The 17176-nt window shown below is 40.1% G+C and overlaps 2 protein-coding genes across 7 annotated transcripts in view; both read right to left on the bottom strand.

Moving 5' to 3' along the window:
* Positions 1–2943, bottom strand: part of LOC107717431 (protein capicua homolog) — a 56021-nt gene extending 53078 nt beyond the window's left edge. For 4 of the 6 annotated variants that reach the window (XM_016524177.1, XM_016524176.1, XM_016524175.1 and 1 more), the window contains exon 1: positions 2000–2310. The gene's annotated coding sequence lies outside the window, so the exon portion shown is untranslated. Of the gene's footprint in view, positions 1–1515; positions 1594–1999; positions 2311–2880 lie in introns of those variants that run through there. The other 2 variants (XM_016524174.1, XM_016524173.1) reach the window with 2 other exon arrangements.
* Positions 2944–6840: 3897 nt separating this feature from the next.
* The window catches only part of LOC107717433 (ETS domain-containing transcription factor ERF-like), a 54271-nt gene continuing 43935 nt past the window's right edge, over positions 6841–17176 (bottom strand). The window contains exons 3-5 of the mRNA XM_016524181.1: positions 11396–11511; positions 10272–11305; positions 6841–8437 (exon numbers count right to left, since the gene is read on the bottom strand). Coding sequence (XP_016379667.1) covers positions 7817–8437; positions 10272–11305; positions 11396–11511 — 1771 coding nt within the window. The 3' untranslated portion in view covers positions 6841–7816. The remainder of the gene's footprint in view (positions 8438–10271; positions 11306–11395; positions 11512–17176) is intronic.

The following is a 17176-nucleotide window of genomic DNA, read 5'->3' on the forward strand; positions in this document are numbered from 1 at the left end:
TCAAACCAAAACACAACCATACATCTATACAGTTTCCCCTCAGGGGTCAATAAAACACATATCTTATATATTCAGACTGATGTGCGACAGAAAAGGGGGACACAGACTCACACGCAGTTGTGATGCCAGTATGCCAGCCTGTCACACTACTCTGATTTAATTGGAGAATAAGTCTTATAGTGCATTGCTCCACCGCAGTGTTACGAAGCAAAATAAACATGCAAAAAATGTGGATTACCAAATAAACAAAACAACAAAAACAACCCACGACAGTGCCATACACCACAATGTGTGCGATTTTCAAGTCAACGATCAGCCCACTCCACACAACACATTGCGTATCAACACTGATTTTGTGCTCATTCACAGATTGTTCTGCAAATGTGCATTCTGGGGAATACAGAAGGGTGCAGGGCTGCAGCAGTGCAGTGTCGTGCAGCTCAGGGGCATGCATGGGTGCTATAACTTCCTTCCTCCCCAAGCCCGACCATTTCCAACTGTATTACCTGCTTTATTTGGATTTTAAAGTGGGTCACCAAGGGGGTGTTACAGTCACAACATGAAACAGCAAAAACATGGAGAAGCTCAAGAGACGAGCGCACAACAAGGGACATCAAGGACACATGCATCGCTCTTTGAAAAATCAGCAGCCGTGCAAAAATTCCCTGCAAAAGAGTTCAAACACTTTGAAATCAGTAGCTAAACACTACCTTTAAAGCACGTACCAGACGAGCTGTATGGATGCTGAAGCAGTACATGTAGTGAGTGACGTAGACGAAAGGCTGCCCAAAACAACATCCTATCAACACTCCACCACCATCAGTCAGACGTGGAAGAATATCACTCATTTATCCAACATGACCCAAAGGAGCAAAAGTGCTCAGTGGCAAACACCTACCATTACTAAAAGCATGCAAAGTGGCACACATGACCTGATGAAAAATGAATTGATGGATGGTGTTAATGCAGGCAAACTGAGCCATCATTATGGAGACACTCTTTAACAGCAGAGTGCATCATATTTACGTGCATCTCTGAAGATGACAAAATCTCAGGAGTGTGTAACATGAAAAACCCACTTGTGTCAACACTTCAAGGAGGCCCGTTAGGAATGAAAGATACTTTTAAAATATCAATTACAATATGAACTGATTATAAAACTGCAGTTTGGATGAAAGGCTCTTTTATATTTCCATAAGGACGTATTCCGAAATGTATTGGACTATGAGGTGAGCCGTTGAAATAATGCACAACAATAAAAAACGTACCGTCAGAATGCGCACGAAAGCCGCCGGTGGTAGTAGTACTATACTCGCAGCGCTTCGCAATGTCACGGGAGTAGTACTATGCCAAGGACTCGCAACAGCTAAATTAGACAAGGAAAGGCCTTGTAAGAGAGAAAAAGAAAGCTTTAAAACGTGTTCAAACACACTCGCACTGACGCGCAAATACACTACGCAAAGGTTGTTCATGTCAATAAGGACGTACATGCAGCAAAAGTTGCAAATTATCCACCTTTATGAGCCGTCCTAGCAGAGAGCTGATGACAGCGCGTGTAGTAAGTCCGAGTAATAGCGTCGGTTACGGAGTAAAGTATTAATTTGTTTGTTTTTACATTGGCGCCGTGACGTTCTTACTCGCTAGTACTGTAGGTAGAGCAGTCCTTCCTCGAGCGTAATCCTGCCAGTGCGTAACGCAGTGCATGAGTGCCAGTCTGCTCTGTTCAAGTTGCTCAAACTCATGCCATTCAGTCCAAACAATTATGAAAGGGAGAACTTAATAATTTACTCAAAAGCTTGGTTTGAACGCTGTCTTTAAAACATTTGACAAAGTTTAACTCTGCATCCCCACCCCCTGCCGCTTTCTTGCTCTAGGTCCTTCCTTGATATTTTAGCGAGCTGGTTTGCTCTCCATTTGTCTTTTGCACACAACACTCGTGTCTAAAATACGGGTTGTCACTAATATTAGCGGTGGATTCGTTTGAGTAATAACTACTTACCAAAACAGCAGAAATACTTAGGAGGTAACCGATGAATTTACGGTGCAAATTGCAGATGGGCTCTGTCCTGTCGTCTGAAGTGGCGAGCAACGTCCATCCATGTTTTCTGTCTGTCGGGAATTTTACTTTATATCGGTCCTCCGTAAAACATATTTACCCCCTCCCAACAGCAACTCAGACAGGGATTAAAAACTATATGAATCCCTTTTCCACTACAGTCACAAAATGGTGAATGAACCACTAACAGCTGGCCCGCCTGGCCAATCAGAGCGCACTGACTGATACAGTAACCTATGGATGTGACAGCACAAATTTAGAGGCGTTTCTCAGTGGTTTATTCCATTTGATTGGCAGGCGCTTTGGGCCAATCGCAATGAAGCTAGATACCAAGCCGGCGCTCGCTCCAAAAGTTACAGTATCCAATGAGAGCGCTGGGAACCATAGGAACAGGGTGTGGGCGGGCACTAGGGAAGTGTTCAAGAAGCGCTGGCCAATAACGCGATTTAATTTTTTTATTTTTTTTTCGCTCTCTAAATAAAGGTGCGTGTTTACCACAAACGACAGCGCTACACTTAATCCTAAAATCACTGGTTTTTCACTTCCCCTGAACGGCAAGGAATGTTTCTAAACAAAAAAAAAAACCCGTACGTTTCCGTTTTAATACTGTTTGCTATATTAAACAAATTTAAGCTCTGAGGATGAAAAGAAAGGTAAAATCACTAAACTGATTCGTTTAATCACAATAAAGCCCCCTTGTACGGGTCCCTGACTAACCATTTCACTTTCACACTACTATGCTTGTGAATACGGGATGGACTATTGTCGCTCTCGCTCTCAATTTTTTCCACTGCCTCGCTTTTCTCTCAGCAACAGCCCCTCACCTCGTGTGCGAGAACCAATCGTTGCGCCGCAATCCGCTGTCTCTAACGTATGTGCCGTTGTGCCCCGCCCCATCCATACAACCCTTGCAGGATTTTGGAGGTGACGTCATCGTGCCGCTGTGTGATTGGCCAGAGGGGCCGCGTCGACGAGCCAATGATCAAACTCAGCGATGAAGTCATCAAGCATGTTGCCACCAGCTGGATGGAAGGGGCGTGGTCTGACGTACTCGCCTAACCCCATGCTTGGTGCGTAGTAGGACAACATACTAGCGACTGATGAAAGCGATAAGACAGTTTTAAAACACGCTGGAAAAATAAATAGCATACTTTAAAAATATTGTTTAAATACATGTACAAGTTTTTTAGTTTTTTTTTTTCAAACGTAGCCCGTTCAAGCATTGAAAGTCATATTCAGACATACTGACGCATTGAAGCGCACATCTACATTCATCGAATGAATGTTCGTAGTGAATTTCTTTTGAGAAGCAAAGACGTCGTTACATAATCGCTGTTGTAGACAGAATCAAGTACTCTCAAGCGCCATCCTCAAATGTTTAAGCAATGTACAGCGACCTCTGTCGGTTTTATCTTGATAAGCACAAAACTATAAACATACGTCCACGCGCCACTGTGTGGTGGTTTAGGATTATTCAAAACACTGAGAACAAGGTGAAGATCTTTAGCGCACTTTTCATTGAAGATGAAAATAGAGAATTTAAAATAAAGCACTTTTGTAGTACTCAAGTGCCATACCCCCTTATTAGCACTTCTTCTCCCAAGAGCCCTGCCCTTTGACCTGACCCCCTCCATGATGTCGACCCCTTTCTTTTGGTTCTGCTATGCTGTCAATCAGCTGTCATACATCTATCCCTCTACCCTACACTCCCACTGTGCCACAGCGAACTGCATTCCCTCCTCTAGTTCTCTGAAATGTAGACTATGACTGAAGTGATAAAAGAAGTAAAAGGGAGACGACAGACAGAGAATGTGACAAAACAAAACATCACAGGGATGATGAGAATAACCAGAGGCAGAAATATAATCACAGGTTTTATTTGAATCCCACAATCGGTCTATTGAAAGTTTTTTATTCAGTCAGTGCTCATAAAGAACATTGATTTGAATGAGTAGACAGACCTGAAACCTACTGATTAAGTTAAATCAGTAGTACATACAAAAAGTTACTATAGTAAATGTGAATTAAGATCATCAGACAATGTCAAGTTCAAAATTCACATAAAATGGTCCATTTGAAACTGTTCTTGCACTAAGTTAAAAGAGTTACATCTCTGTGTATGTTTTCTACTTTCACCTTCACACACTTAACAAGAAAGCAGATGCTATAAAGTGGAACACTGAGGGAAAAAAGGTTTACTGGTCTTTAGTAGACAAGTAGTGACACATATGTGGCCCCTCATAACACACATCATAATAGAAGTTACAAAATGCTAATTATAAAATGCTTAATTGCTCATCATCGGATTATGTCATTCTTATTCCCCATACAATTAAATAATAATAATTTTATTTAGCAATATTATTTAAATTTACTTTCATGTTTGTAATACATATATCATTTGTATGAGCAAAAAGATTTGAGGGATGTCTCCAAAAATCAATGGTGATGATTTTAGATGGTTGATAAGGCTTGTACTTCTGCTTTTCAGACAGCAGAGGCCAGTCTTAAAGAGTCTATGTTATTTATCATATCAACAGGCTGGATACACAACATGAATTTATAAAGAACTTCTCAATAGCGAATGGTCATTTAAAGTATATTGATTTGCATGGAATTATAATTGTATTATTTATTCATTTATTCTTTTATTTACTAATTGACTTGTTTGTCATGTTTGCACTGCATCAGAGTGTAGCTCTACAGACCTGTGGGCCTCCTAAGATGCTAATTGTTGCAATTTTAACAAAAAATACACACAAGTAGGAGCTTCTACAAAACTCTGGAAAGGAGATTCTACTTGCATGACTAAAATGGACGCATTTGTGTTGTAAAAAAAAGTTGCAGAAACCAGATGGCTTTTAACCAGTTTAATAGACCCTGATTACATTTTAATTACAATTCTGAAAAAGAACACAAAAACGAATAAAGGAGGAATTAAAGTGTTACATCATGGTATTAAAACCTGTTATTATGAATTATGGAACCACAGATATAAATGTTGAGAAGGAAAGTGAGAGAGAGAGAGACTTTTACACAATAAAACTACACAATATATATTTTAAAATCATACAATCCCCCGATGAAAAAAATTTACAAGAGCAAGAAATCAGTAACACTACAAAATAACAATTACATGACGTGACTTGAGTTCAAATCATAAGCCCGATCCTCCCCTGAATGCCCTTCCTCCATCCTATATCTCTCCACAATAACCACCTATATTAAAGTTACAGTTTTACGTTAATTTACAACATTTTAAATGTTACACTAAACACACTATCGGGTTGCTCGTGGGAAGGCAGGGCTGGGGGAAACATTCTTAAAAAGATCTCTTACAGTATTGTATACAATGTTATCATGACTACAACACGAGGAGAAAATGTCAACAAAATAATGATAATAACTAATAATAATTAGGATGAACAGCAACATTGACATCAGAGAGCAGATAAACATGAGCAGTTCGGGTGAAAAACAAAACAAAACATCATTCGACTTGAAAAAGTGACATCCTGGGATAACCAACGAGAGCAGCCTAAGAGAAAACAAATAACTTGCCTCCTAAAAAGAAACAACGCACTCACTTTGTGCCCAAACTAAAGTTTACAGACCGCACTGGTCAATACTGCTCACTCCATCTCAAATTTTTTCAATTTCGAGGTATGCCGGGCGTAAAACAAGTGCACCCTGGTTAAAGACTTGACTCGTCGAATAAGAAAGCATGAGGAGATCATAATCAAATCTGATTAAAGTGGGAATAAGGCAGCTAGAACGAGTCCAAAACTTTGAGGAGGTGACACCGTTGCCAGTTCAATTTTGTCTTATGCATGATCTTAGGTATTAGAGACACCTCAGCCATGATATAACTCCTTCCTGTCACTGGAAAACCGTTATATCGTGGCTAGTGTCCGACTGGCCACCCCGCTGATGTCTCAAGTCCTGTGCTCAACTTCCACAGGGCTTTAGTGCACACAGGTTTATGAGGTTCACGATGCAAGATTTCAAAAGAATTATAGCCTTGGGTGTGGTGTGACGTACATGCACAGAGACCTGCAGCCTCTGTCAAACACACACACACATCAGTTGTAGCAGTAGGAACAGGATAATGAGGAGGTGCGTGCTGGTTAAAGAACCGAATGTGCCACATCATCTGTGGTGCAAAGCTCTCGTGCTCGCTTTGTTAGAGTCTTGTGTACAATTTAGTTTTTCACTCATCTCTACCCCACCTTTTATTAACGTGATAAGAAAAGCAACATTTTCCTCCCTTACCCAAATAGCAACATTATCCCTGAGGAGAAGAGTCAACCTTCCCCTCAAAACAAAATCTGTTACAAAACCCCCTGAAACTGATACATCTGTTAATGCTATGCTTCCCATTTATAGTATGTGTAACACATAATATATAAAGGTATATTGAGTGTATACTGTTCTTTTTAAAGATTTTTGTATTTCCTTTTCAGACATGCTATTAAAACAAGGCATACGAGGCAGTGTGTGAGTGAGTGTGTGGGTGTTTGTGTGTGTGTGTGTGTGTGTGAGAGAGTGCGACTTCTGGCAACATGCCTTCTACTGTCTTTCTATACTCAAGTTAGTATTTAAATGTTGGGATTACGGATTGAAACTGCTATTTCACCTCTCCCTCATAGGAGTCCGCGGCTGTTCTATATGGCTGAAGGACAGTTAATCAGGACAAAGAATCAGCACTTGGTTCTAAAGGGTACATCATCAAGTGCCAAAATACCGTATTGTCCCGAATATAAGACGATATTTTTTTCTTGAAAATTGAGTCCCAGTTGGTCTAGTATTACTGTACAAGCTTGTGTGTGTGTTTGTGTGGGATGCTGGTTTAGTTCACGCTAAAGGACTGACTATACAAGGGAAGCTTGTTATAAGCTCCCTAATGTGTATTACCTTCAAACTGTAATTTCAGTTTGTGATTCAGGTATGGTCCCAGAGGGGATAAAAAAAAAAACAGAGCGAAAGTTTTAAGGTGAGCTGGTTTGGATAGAAAAGGAAAGGAGGAAGATATCCTGAGAACTTACACAGCTAGATTTCCGAAACACACACACACACACACACACACACAATCAAACTCGAATCAGACACACGTTTCATACAGGGAATAAGAACGGGATCATGGCTGAGTGTGTGTTTGTTTGTTTGTTTGTGTGTGTTGAGGGATTTTGTCCCTGAGGGTTCGGACTTCTGAACAGGCTGGTTTTAGAACAGTGTCTGTTTGTGACTTTCTGTGCATTTGTATCCCACCACATCACATCGAGACTGATCACAGTCTGTCGCTGAGGAAAATAATGCTGGGCTGCTGGAGAAAAAGATCAAGTCCCTCGAACCAGACCAGTCTTTCTGAGGCCCGTCTCTAGCTCTCTTTGAGGGGTTTTGAGGGACAGCTCACAGGCACTTTGCAAAATAAAATTCTCTTCTAAAAATATAAAATATACTCTAGTGCCAAAGGTCAAAGTTCATGACTCCTGAGGGTCGCTGGGGCACGTGGGTGAACTCATTCCTCATAACGGTCACGATGAGCTGTACTGGAACGTGTGCTGGCGGGGGAACAAGGGTAGCCTGGGGAACGGGATTCGATTAAGCAAGGGTCAGTTAGTCTAAGTATGCAGTGTATATGTCAGTATTACTGTTGTCAGTATCAGCAGTCATTGATCTTAAAAGAGTCACGTGTGAGTGTGGGTCCATCAGCAGTTGTAGAGTTGTGTATCAGCAGTCGTCTAGGTGTGTCGATGCGTATCAGCACTCCTTGTTCTCCAGTGACAGCTGTGCCGTGGCTCGGTGGAGCTCGGCGCTAACTCTGTGATGAGCGAGAGGAGGTGGGCTCTCTGCCTCTCCGCTCCCGCTTCCGCTGCCACTCTCCTCCGCCATCCCGTTCCTCTCTCTCCCCCTCTCTTCTCCTCTCACTTTCTTGTCCTCCGCCTCTTCCATGTGCTGGTCCTGGTCCCATCGCCGTTTGAACCGGAGCTTCAGTGGGATACACTGGGAGTTGGTTTGTGGCAGGCCGCTGGAGGCCAGCTGCATGTCCGCTGGCTCCACGGGTTCGCTCTTCACAATGGTGGTACCGCGCCGGCTATCGCCTGAGGAAGAGGTGGGAGGGAGGAAGAAGGGTGGAGGGGCGGGGGCTTTGAACACCTCCTCCTCCAAGTCCTCATCTGGGTGGAGAGCGGCATCTGTGCCGTTGGGCTGTTGGTGCTTTTGGCTATGAGGATAATGATTATGGTGATGATGATGATGACGGTGTTTATGGTAGTGAGAGGGGAAAACGTCAAACTCTTCATCTCTGTCATCAGCGTCTTCATCACTGATGTCAGTCACTTCGACTTCCTCTTCTGATTCAATGTCAGATATGGGCTCGACCTATAGAGAGAGAGAGAGTGCATGTAGTGTCAAAACAGTGTTGGGTGTTATGGACTAATTTCCATGAATTTTCCAGTTGTTTGTGATGGCTGAAAGAGGACTTTTAAAAAATAGTTTTTGCACTAAATATCATGCTCAATTTCAAGGCAAAGAATTAATTTATAACAGAGCATAACTAGAATTAGGCCTGAAAATTACACTTTTGAAATGACCTATTTTTAGGTTTTCTAGGACTGTGGGAACTCTTGACTTTAAGCCTGTTACAATTAAGCATCACACATGTAAAAGTGACAATTTTTTAAAACCAGTCTGATTAAGAATTTTTTTTATCATTCCCTAAAAAGTTTGGATAGATTAATGGATTGTTCGCCATTGTTCAAGGAAGCCCTCAAAATGTTTCAATATTTAGATATTTTCTGACTTGTCCAGGAAATATTAGAGATGTACTGCTTCATTTTTAGAACCTATTTTACATGTTGAACATCTGAAGTCAGTGTGAACACCCATCAGTACATTCGTTTACATGCGCTTTAAAAGTTTTGTGTTTCACTGTAAACACTTTAATGCGGGAATACACTTCATGACTTCTGCCCACATTTTTGCCCTGATTTGCAGCATGGAGAATGAATGCTAGCTGCCAAAAGTCAGAGTTTATAGATTTCAGAAAATTGCGTAGTGTATCATGGTCACATCTACATACATACATTTTTTTTTCACTTCAGACTGATTCCATCCAGTCAGAGGACATCAAACATGTTTGATATTTTGAGCCAGTTTTAGAAAACTTTTAATTTGTCATGTGTCTTCTAGCAACTAGGCTAAAAGAGTTTCTTTATGAGTTTGGAATGACTTGCAGTCTGTGATCCTCAGTCGTTTGGTGCAGTTCCCCCCACTCTGCACATTTTGTATGTATCTCTTATCACTACAGACGTTTGTTCTATTCGACCTTTAGTGCCCTACGAAGTGGACTAAACAGGATACTGATTCCAGATTCCAGTTCGAAGGGAGCGTATATGTTTCATTCAAAGGGCATTAAATTGTGCGAGACGTGAATTTAAATTTAATTTATTTATAGAGGTACATTATGTCACACTTCACACTTCTCCAGTAAGTTTCATCTGTGTGTGAAGACACTGCAGGTCGTGGCGCAAATCCGTGAATGAATGTTCTGAAGTAAAGTGAACTTCAGCCGATTTCCAGTGCTCAGGGAGTAGGGAGCAATGAACACTGTGTAGGGACCCAGTCAATCGGAACACAGTTCATGCATAGAGCACTCTTCTAACAAGCTGGTTATCTGAATCAGGTGTCTTAAATAAGAGAGACATGCAAAATATGCAGAGCAGAGGGCCGTGAGGACTGGATTTGAGAACCACTGGTTTGGTGTATGATGGTCCATTTTTCTTTGTAACCATTTACAAAGTCAGCAAGTGTATTATGCTTAGTACTTTTTATAAGTTGCATGGTGCATTCCAGGCCTTAAGGTCTTTGCACACTGAGTCCGAAATTCTCGTCCAAATTTTTGCGCATGTTAAAAAATAAATACAACCTCATGTTGTGTCAATCAAGTTTACATACTGCCTCCGAAACTTTTGTCTGTCATTAAAAAAATTGGACCAGGTTCGATTTTCTCCGTTATTGCATCCGTAGCAAGCATTTTGATAGGAAAAGATGACGAATATGAAAAAATGCATACAAAAATTTCGGACTCAGTGTGCAAGAACCTTTAGTCCGACTTGAATCATACCATCCATTTTATGTTCAACAAACAAAAAACAAGGAAGAAAAAACTCTTTTAATGGTGCATGTGATTGTACAGAACCTAATTCCTGATTACCTTAATCTTGGGCAACCCAGCGCTGTTTAGCGACCCAGTTGAGGAGGAGTTGGACACCAGTCCTGATCCGCTGGCTGAACTGAGATCACTCCCAAATGACAATGAGGAGCCCAGACCGGATGTAGATGAGGAGGACAGCGAGCCCTGTCGACCCTGACTGTCGCGCTGTTTTCGGCCCAGCGGGGGAGGCTGGAGCTTGAACTTGAATGGAGAATGGTGCTGCTCCTCCCCCAGGTGATGGTGAATCGGGTGAGCGTGAGGCGGCGGGAGGCTGGAGTGATGGCTGTTGAGCACCGAGGGCCTCTCGGCAGGGCCGCGATCACAGCCCTGGGGTCTGGGCATGCCTTTGTCGGGGCGCTGGGGCTGAGGAACGATGATGTGTGGGTAATGAAAAAAGGCACGAGGGCTCAGGTGGTAATTGTAGACACTCTGGGTGTGAGCCTTCAGGTAGTACTGCATGTCCTCTGGGTTGAAGGAGAAGATGGAGCCAAGCATGGGCGACAGAGTAGGGGAGGGTGTGTAGGCCAGGTGAGAGCCTGGGGTCATGGAGAGCGCCGGCGAGAGAGGCGGCGCCAGCAGGCCTGGGCCTCCCGGACCAGGCAGAGGCGAGATGGTGAACGGCGAGAGAGGCTCGGGATGAACCCTGTGTCCGCCAACCTCTGACACTCGATGACCTCTGTGACCTCCCGGTCCACCGTACATCCTGAACATCGCTTCGTGAGACAGACGAGGGTGAATGGCACCTCGGAAACCACCTCCACCTCCTCCTCTCTCAGCCACTCTTTCCATCACTCTCTCCTCGGCCGCACCTCCGTTCCCATCTTCGATCTCAGAGTTGACAGAAGTTCCATCGCTGCAGTCAGAGACAGACCCACGGGCGATACGGCGGCCGCTGAACATCCCCGGACTGCGCAGTTCCTCGCTGCTGGGGGACCGCAGCACCTCAGGCACCTGCATGTCTGATGGAGTGGATGAAGGGAAACGGAAATGGGGACCTGTAGGCACTGGTGGAGCACTTTGAGGAACAGCCGCTCCTGTGGAGAGACAAACACAGGTGGAGGTCTTAGCTTTTGCATTTTATTGCGTAAATAAATGTATGTGATTTGGGTGTCCTCGTTTTGTACCTGCAGACCCCATGTCAATGAAAGGGTAGTTGACCATGACCAGCTTGTTGAAATTGAACTTGTAGGTGAAGCGTTTTCCTTTAGTTTTATGTAGAATCCTCTTGTTGTAATAATACCTGCACAAAGACAAGCAGAACACATTAGCCCCCTCTGAAATCAAATTTAAACCTGAAATGAAATATTAGGATATTAAAAGTTTAAAACAAAGAAATGTTAAGATGTAAAATGAATAAGAAAAAAAATCCAGATTCTGCAATAATTAAATAAGTAAATGTATGTATCTGCAAGGGAGGCAGCGTCTCCCCAAAATATTGGATGAGAAAAAAATTCAGTGCAAAAATAAAACAACACCGATATTACAAAATGTAACATTAAGAAGTGTGTAAAACAATTGTTTTTCTAAAGAAATATTGTCCAACAATGACACCAGCAGGTAAAGTTACAGTGGGAGTCGGCGTCTCTCTTGCCTCCCCTGAGCCCATTGAGTTTTAACAGACCCTCTAAAGTGTGCAGTTTGGTGGGAGGAAATTGAGAATGAATGGGGGAAATTCACGTGAGAGGAGGCAATGCTGTCATTGTGATGTGATTGGATATTACTGGTTATGATTGGTTCATTCGATAAATCCCGCCTCTTGTGTTGTTCGTGTGTGTTCCGTGTTCGCGAATCAGTCAGAATGAACAATAATGGCGTTAATGGGAAGACTAAGTAAAGTAAGTAAACAACACACTTAGATATATCCACTTTTTTACGTCAAAATATGACTTTAATTGGCATGAAAACATGATCTGTGGGAGTTTTTAGTGAGTAATCAGCTTGGTGAAATTTAAAAGTAAATCTCTGTGTCTGTGAACAATATTTACCGAGCTGATCTGAAAAATTCAAAAATAGTTAAAGTTAACTATCAAAAAGAACAGCTAAACATTAGTTCACAAATAAATTATCGTTAAATTGTTACTGCCTTGAGTTATTATTTTGGAATAAATGTAAAATGCTTAAAAATACTCACTTGATGAGATTCATACATAGCTTTAATAAGTAGAACATTGATTACATTGTTAATGTAAAAATATAAAATAGATTTTTTTTCTGATAGTGCATTTACATTTGATTAAATAAACAGAAGGAAAAAAATTGGGTTTTTTTGTGTTTTAGTAAAAAAAAATATATATATATATATTAAATAATAAATTAAATATAGAGCCAACAGTGCAGTGTACATTTTAAATTAATCCACTTAATAGTGATACATCAAGAAACCAATAAATATTTAAATATGTTTTTGTATGTATTGTTAATATATTTTTATGTGTTCATTTACGTGATGGGAGGTATTGTCAGGACAGCTCTGGTCACTCTAGTGCCTGTTTATATAACACTATAACCCACTGATAAATTCTCCTTTCTTAATCCCCTTATATAATCCCATTCTCTCTCTCTTCTTATCTATATATTAACCTTTGTCCTTCCCCAGCTCTTTACATAACATCTCTCTATTCCTCACAAACCTCCATCCATTTATGTAACTCCAATAACGTTGCATCTTTCTTACAGACCTGCACCAGTTAGTGTGTGTTTGTGTGTGTGCAAATCCCTGTGACAACGATTCATCTTGTACTTAATAACCTTCGAGCCACAATTCTCTGTGAATGACATGTTTCAGGGAAGATGCTGACACTGAGCTTTTTGAATGCATAGAGGATCTATTTACTCTCCCTGCATGTGTGTGTGCGTGTGTGAGAGAGAGAGCGAGAGAGACAGAGAGAGAGAGAGTGAGTGAGTTCAGACAGGCTTGTCTGTAGAGATTAAGCCGAGACAGACAGATAGAGGTCTTGTGGTCAGATGAAGACGTGAGCATGTGTAAATGTGTGGTCAAAATGATTTGAGTTCTTTTTTTCAAGTTCAGACAAGCATAATTTTTTTTTAACAAAGTACGTGCCACCAGAAGGGGAAAAAATGTGACTACGGGCACCAAAACATACACTGAACACACCTCCAATACAACTATTAACAAAGACAGATATAAGAAGGTGATCAGTGATTATATGACCCACGATAACACTCTGAGCCACACAGTGAGATATAAATATACTTGAGACAGCTGTGGATTAGCATGTCTACCAAATACACCAGCAGCAGCAGTGTTTGCATGGGTAGACATCCAGCTCACACAATACTTACTGTACTTCTGCACTGTCTGGCTGGAGGCGGTAACCTGAGCTTATATGACGGATGACAGATGAGAACGCAGAGGTGAGATGAAGGGATGCTCTAATGATGACATCCTGAACTGTGACGTTCCAATCAACAGGCCAGGCAAAGTAACACTTATTTCTATGGCTGTCAGATATGACTGGTTCTTAGAAAAACTTCGCACAGTCACTCAATGCCATCGCTTCATATGCTTTCTATGTAGCAAGCGGCTGGTTTTCCAAGGCAGAGGTTAAACGTACTTGAACTATAGTAAATTGTGCTTTCTGATGTGAAAACCAGTGAATAATTAAAATGGGATATAACAGTTGGAGTTTTTCTTGAATTGTCATATTCTGCATTTTTCTCAATGATATGATGCTCAAAGACATGATGTTCAGGTTTTACCCAAATCTATTTATTTTATTTTCAAAAATGCATTAATAATGCAATTAATAACCTCTTCCGTGATGCGTTTAAGTTTTTAATTTCTTAACTCTCCTTAAATCATAATTGAAAAAAAGCATCATTCAATCACGAAGGACTTAATTATTCTAGTTAATTATTCATAGAAAACAATAAGCACTGTTAAAATATAATAATAGTAAAAAATAAAAAAAATAGAAAGAATAGATTAAAAAATAAATAAATAGACCCTTATTAAAAAAATAAAAACCCTTATGGCTTTATTTCAAGGTCAATACATCTTCTAAAAAATTAGACTTTTTGACAAGAAAAGGTTAGTTTAGATTGTAAAATAATAAGTGGTACGACCCCCACAAAATGTAATATTTATGAATAATTAAGTCATGATGGTAGTTAAAAAAAAACAACAAAAAAAAAACAACAACTTAACTTACCTTTACCTAAATACACTCAAAAATGTTTTGCTTTTTTTGTAAATTATGATTAAGATGTTTACACTCAATTCAAGGTGTCGGGGAAAATGTATTATAAGTTATTATTTTGTACTTTATGGTTACACCACATGACATTTTCATCATTACATTTTTTTATAAAAACTTAGTTGACAATGGTATAAACATTATTTAAAACAATGTGAAACTAACTTGAAAACAAAGAAATCATCCACAAACTTGACATGTTTTAAGCTAGATTCCTTTTTTTTTAATATTAGACGCTTTTATTTGACCCTAAAACCTGAGTAAAACCTCTGCAAAAGAAAAAGAAAAAAAAATCACAAAAGGTTTCCTAATCAATATTTGTGTCCTGTTTTTGAGTAAAACAAGATAAGCAAAACTGCACAAGATAATGTAAAGTTGTTTACAAAGAATATATCTTAAAGTCATAGTCTATATGACACAGAACAGTGTGTGAAAGAAGTGCCGCCCACCCCACACACATGACTGCATGTGCACCCACTCTCTCAAACACACTTTAAAGAGCATTTGAACTGACTTCAAAGCAGAAGAAAGGATTCTTTGAGCGTCTGCATCTAGTGGCAACGACCCTCCTTCTGTCACACTCACTTACACACATGTGAACCCACACACTGGTGGCTGGTCTAACAGAAACACTGAACGATGACCGTCATTTTCAAAGGATAGGACAGACACATATACTCCGGTGACTAAATGACTAGGTGGTACAGTCGAGCAGATTCCCAGGAAAAAATCAGATTTTACTGGGTTAGGACTTGGATTAAACAGCAGATTATTAAAAGCTCTCAGAGTCAATATTCTGTGACTGACGGGAATATAGGAGCTAAACAAACACTACAGCAATTCCTGGTATTTGCAAATCAGGGCCTTAACAACACGCTTTATAAAAGGGCCAGAATAAAGAAAAGACAGAGAGAATGAGGATTATCAGTCAGATTCTAAAGAGGTACATATTGTGCTGCTTTTTCCTGTATTATGTATGTGGACTTGTTGTGCTATATTTGTGAGGACCAAATATTGGGGAAAAAATTTGTGGTCGACCGATATTGTTTTTTTTTTAACAGCCGATGCCGATATCTTGGAAAGCAGGGTGGCCGATGGCCAATATAAAGCCGATATAATTGTATTTATTTTAATTAATATTTAAGAAATTTGAAATAATTAGAAAAAGGATTTAAAAATACATTTGTAAAATAAACATACTTATACTTTAGATGACAAAGTATTTTCCACAAATAAATAAATATTTAATAAAAATATAATTAAAAAGGAAGTAAACTGTAACCAACAGAGCACTCCATATTCTGGGAAGTTTGTGTGCATTGGGAATCATATTTTTTCAAATAAAGCCAAGGTATCACTCATTTTACATTAGGGGTGGGAATCACCAGAGGCCTCACGATACGATATTATCACGATACTTGTGTCACGATACAATATAATTGCGAATTTAAATATATTGCGATATTCTGCGATATATTGCAATTTTTTTTTTACCTTTTTCCAACTTCAAATTATGTCCCCAAAGGAAAACTTTGACAACATCTGTTTTAACTAAAAAGAAACATTTCTCAGTTTGTTTATCTCACTTCAGTTTTATTGTTGCAGTGCAAAATGGGATTGTCAAGCAGACAAACTGACCAACACTTTCATGAAAACCTGTCATAAATGTTGTATGCACCTGGCAAACTCAACTATTTGTATTACAGTCTAATCTAGTCCACCTTAATTAAATGTAAACAGGTATGCACTGCTCACAAATCCGAAGTAAGTCCACACATCCGGACAAACGCGGACGGGGCTTTCCTGATAACTTTCCGCGATGCCGCCCTCTTTATTTTACTAACTTACTGCATGCTGAAGGTGACCCAGCCGTATTAGACAGAACTGTTAACGACGACGGCGAACAAGAGGGAGAATGAGAGCACTGTGCGCTCATGCACTGCCGCTCTCAGCGGCGTCAAAATAAAAGTCCCGCATCGAATGCATCAGCAAAACAGAAACATTTATCGGCCGATGCCGATATTTGAAAAATGCCAAATATCGGCCTTGGCGATATATCGGTCGACCACTAAAAAAAATCCCCACAAACCAGAAATATTATCCTTGCAAATTTCTGACAATATCCTTGCAAACTTTTAAAAGATAGACACATATGTCTGAGTATATACCAACAAAATAGGATTTTTAATTTACATTTTTTTAAAACATACTGTACACACAAAAGTCTGACATTCACTCACAAACTTTTAAGAAATATACTCACAAATCTCTGAAAACAAATTTCTGAAAATATCCTCAAAATAATTTTTAAAATATATATACTAGGGATGTCAACGATTAATCGACGATCGATTAATTGTCTATAAGAGATGCAATCGATTAAAGCTATCGAGGGTCGATTAAGTCGTTTAATTTTGGGCTGCGTGCGGCTCATGCGCAAAACATGTGCGAGCGGCTGTGAGTGACGGTGACGGTATATAAATGCATCATCATTCATTCATAATGTACAAATTAAGCTTTTAATGTGATTTAAACTTTAAAAGTACATTAAAATAGAAACAACACAAAGTTCTTCAACATGGAAAACAAGAACAAAGCTGCATAAATGTAGGCTATATGGGCTCGAACGGCATGGTCGCGATGTAACATTTTCCAGCTAACCAATTATTCCTCTAATAAACAAAGCTT

This window comes from Sinocyclocheilus rhinocerous, unplaced genomic scaffold (genome assembly GCF_001515625.1).
Source record: "Sinocyclocheilus rhinocerous isolate Xijiao unplaced genomic scaffold, SAMN03320098_v1.1 scaffold1622, whole genome shotgun sequence".
Classification (NCBI taxonomy): Eukaryota; Metazoa; Chordata; class Actinopteri; order Cypriniformes; family Cyprinidae; genus Sinocyclocheilus; species Sinocyclocheilus rhinocerous.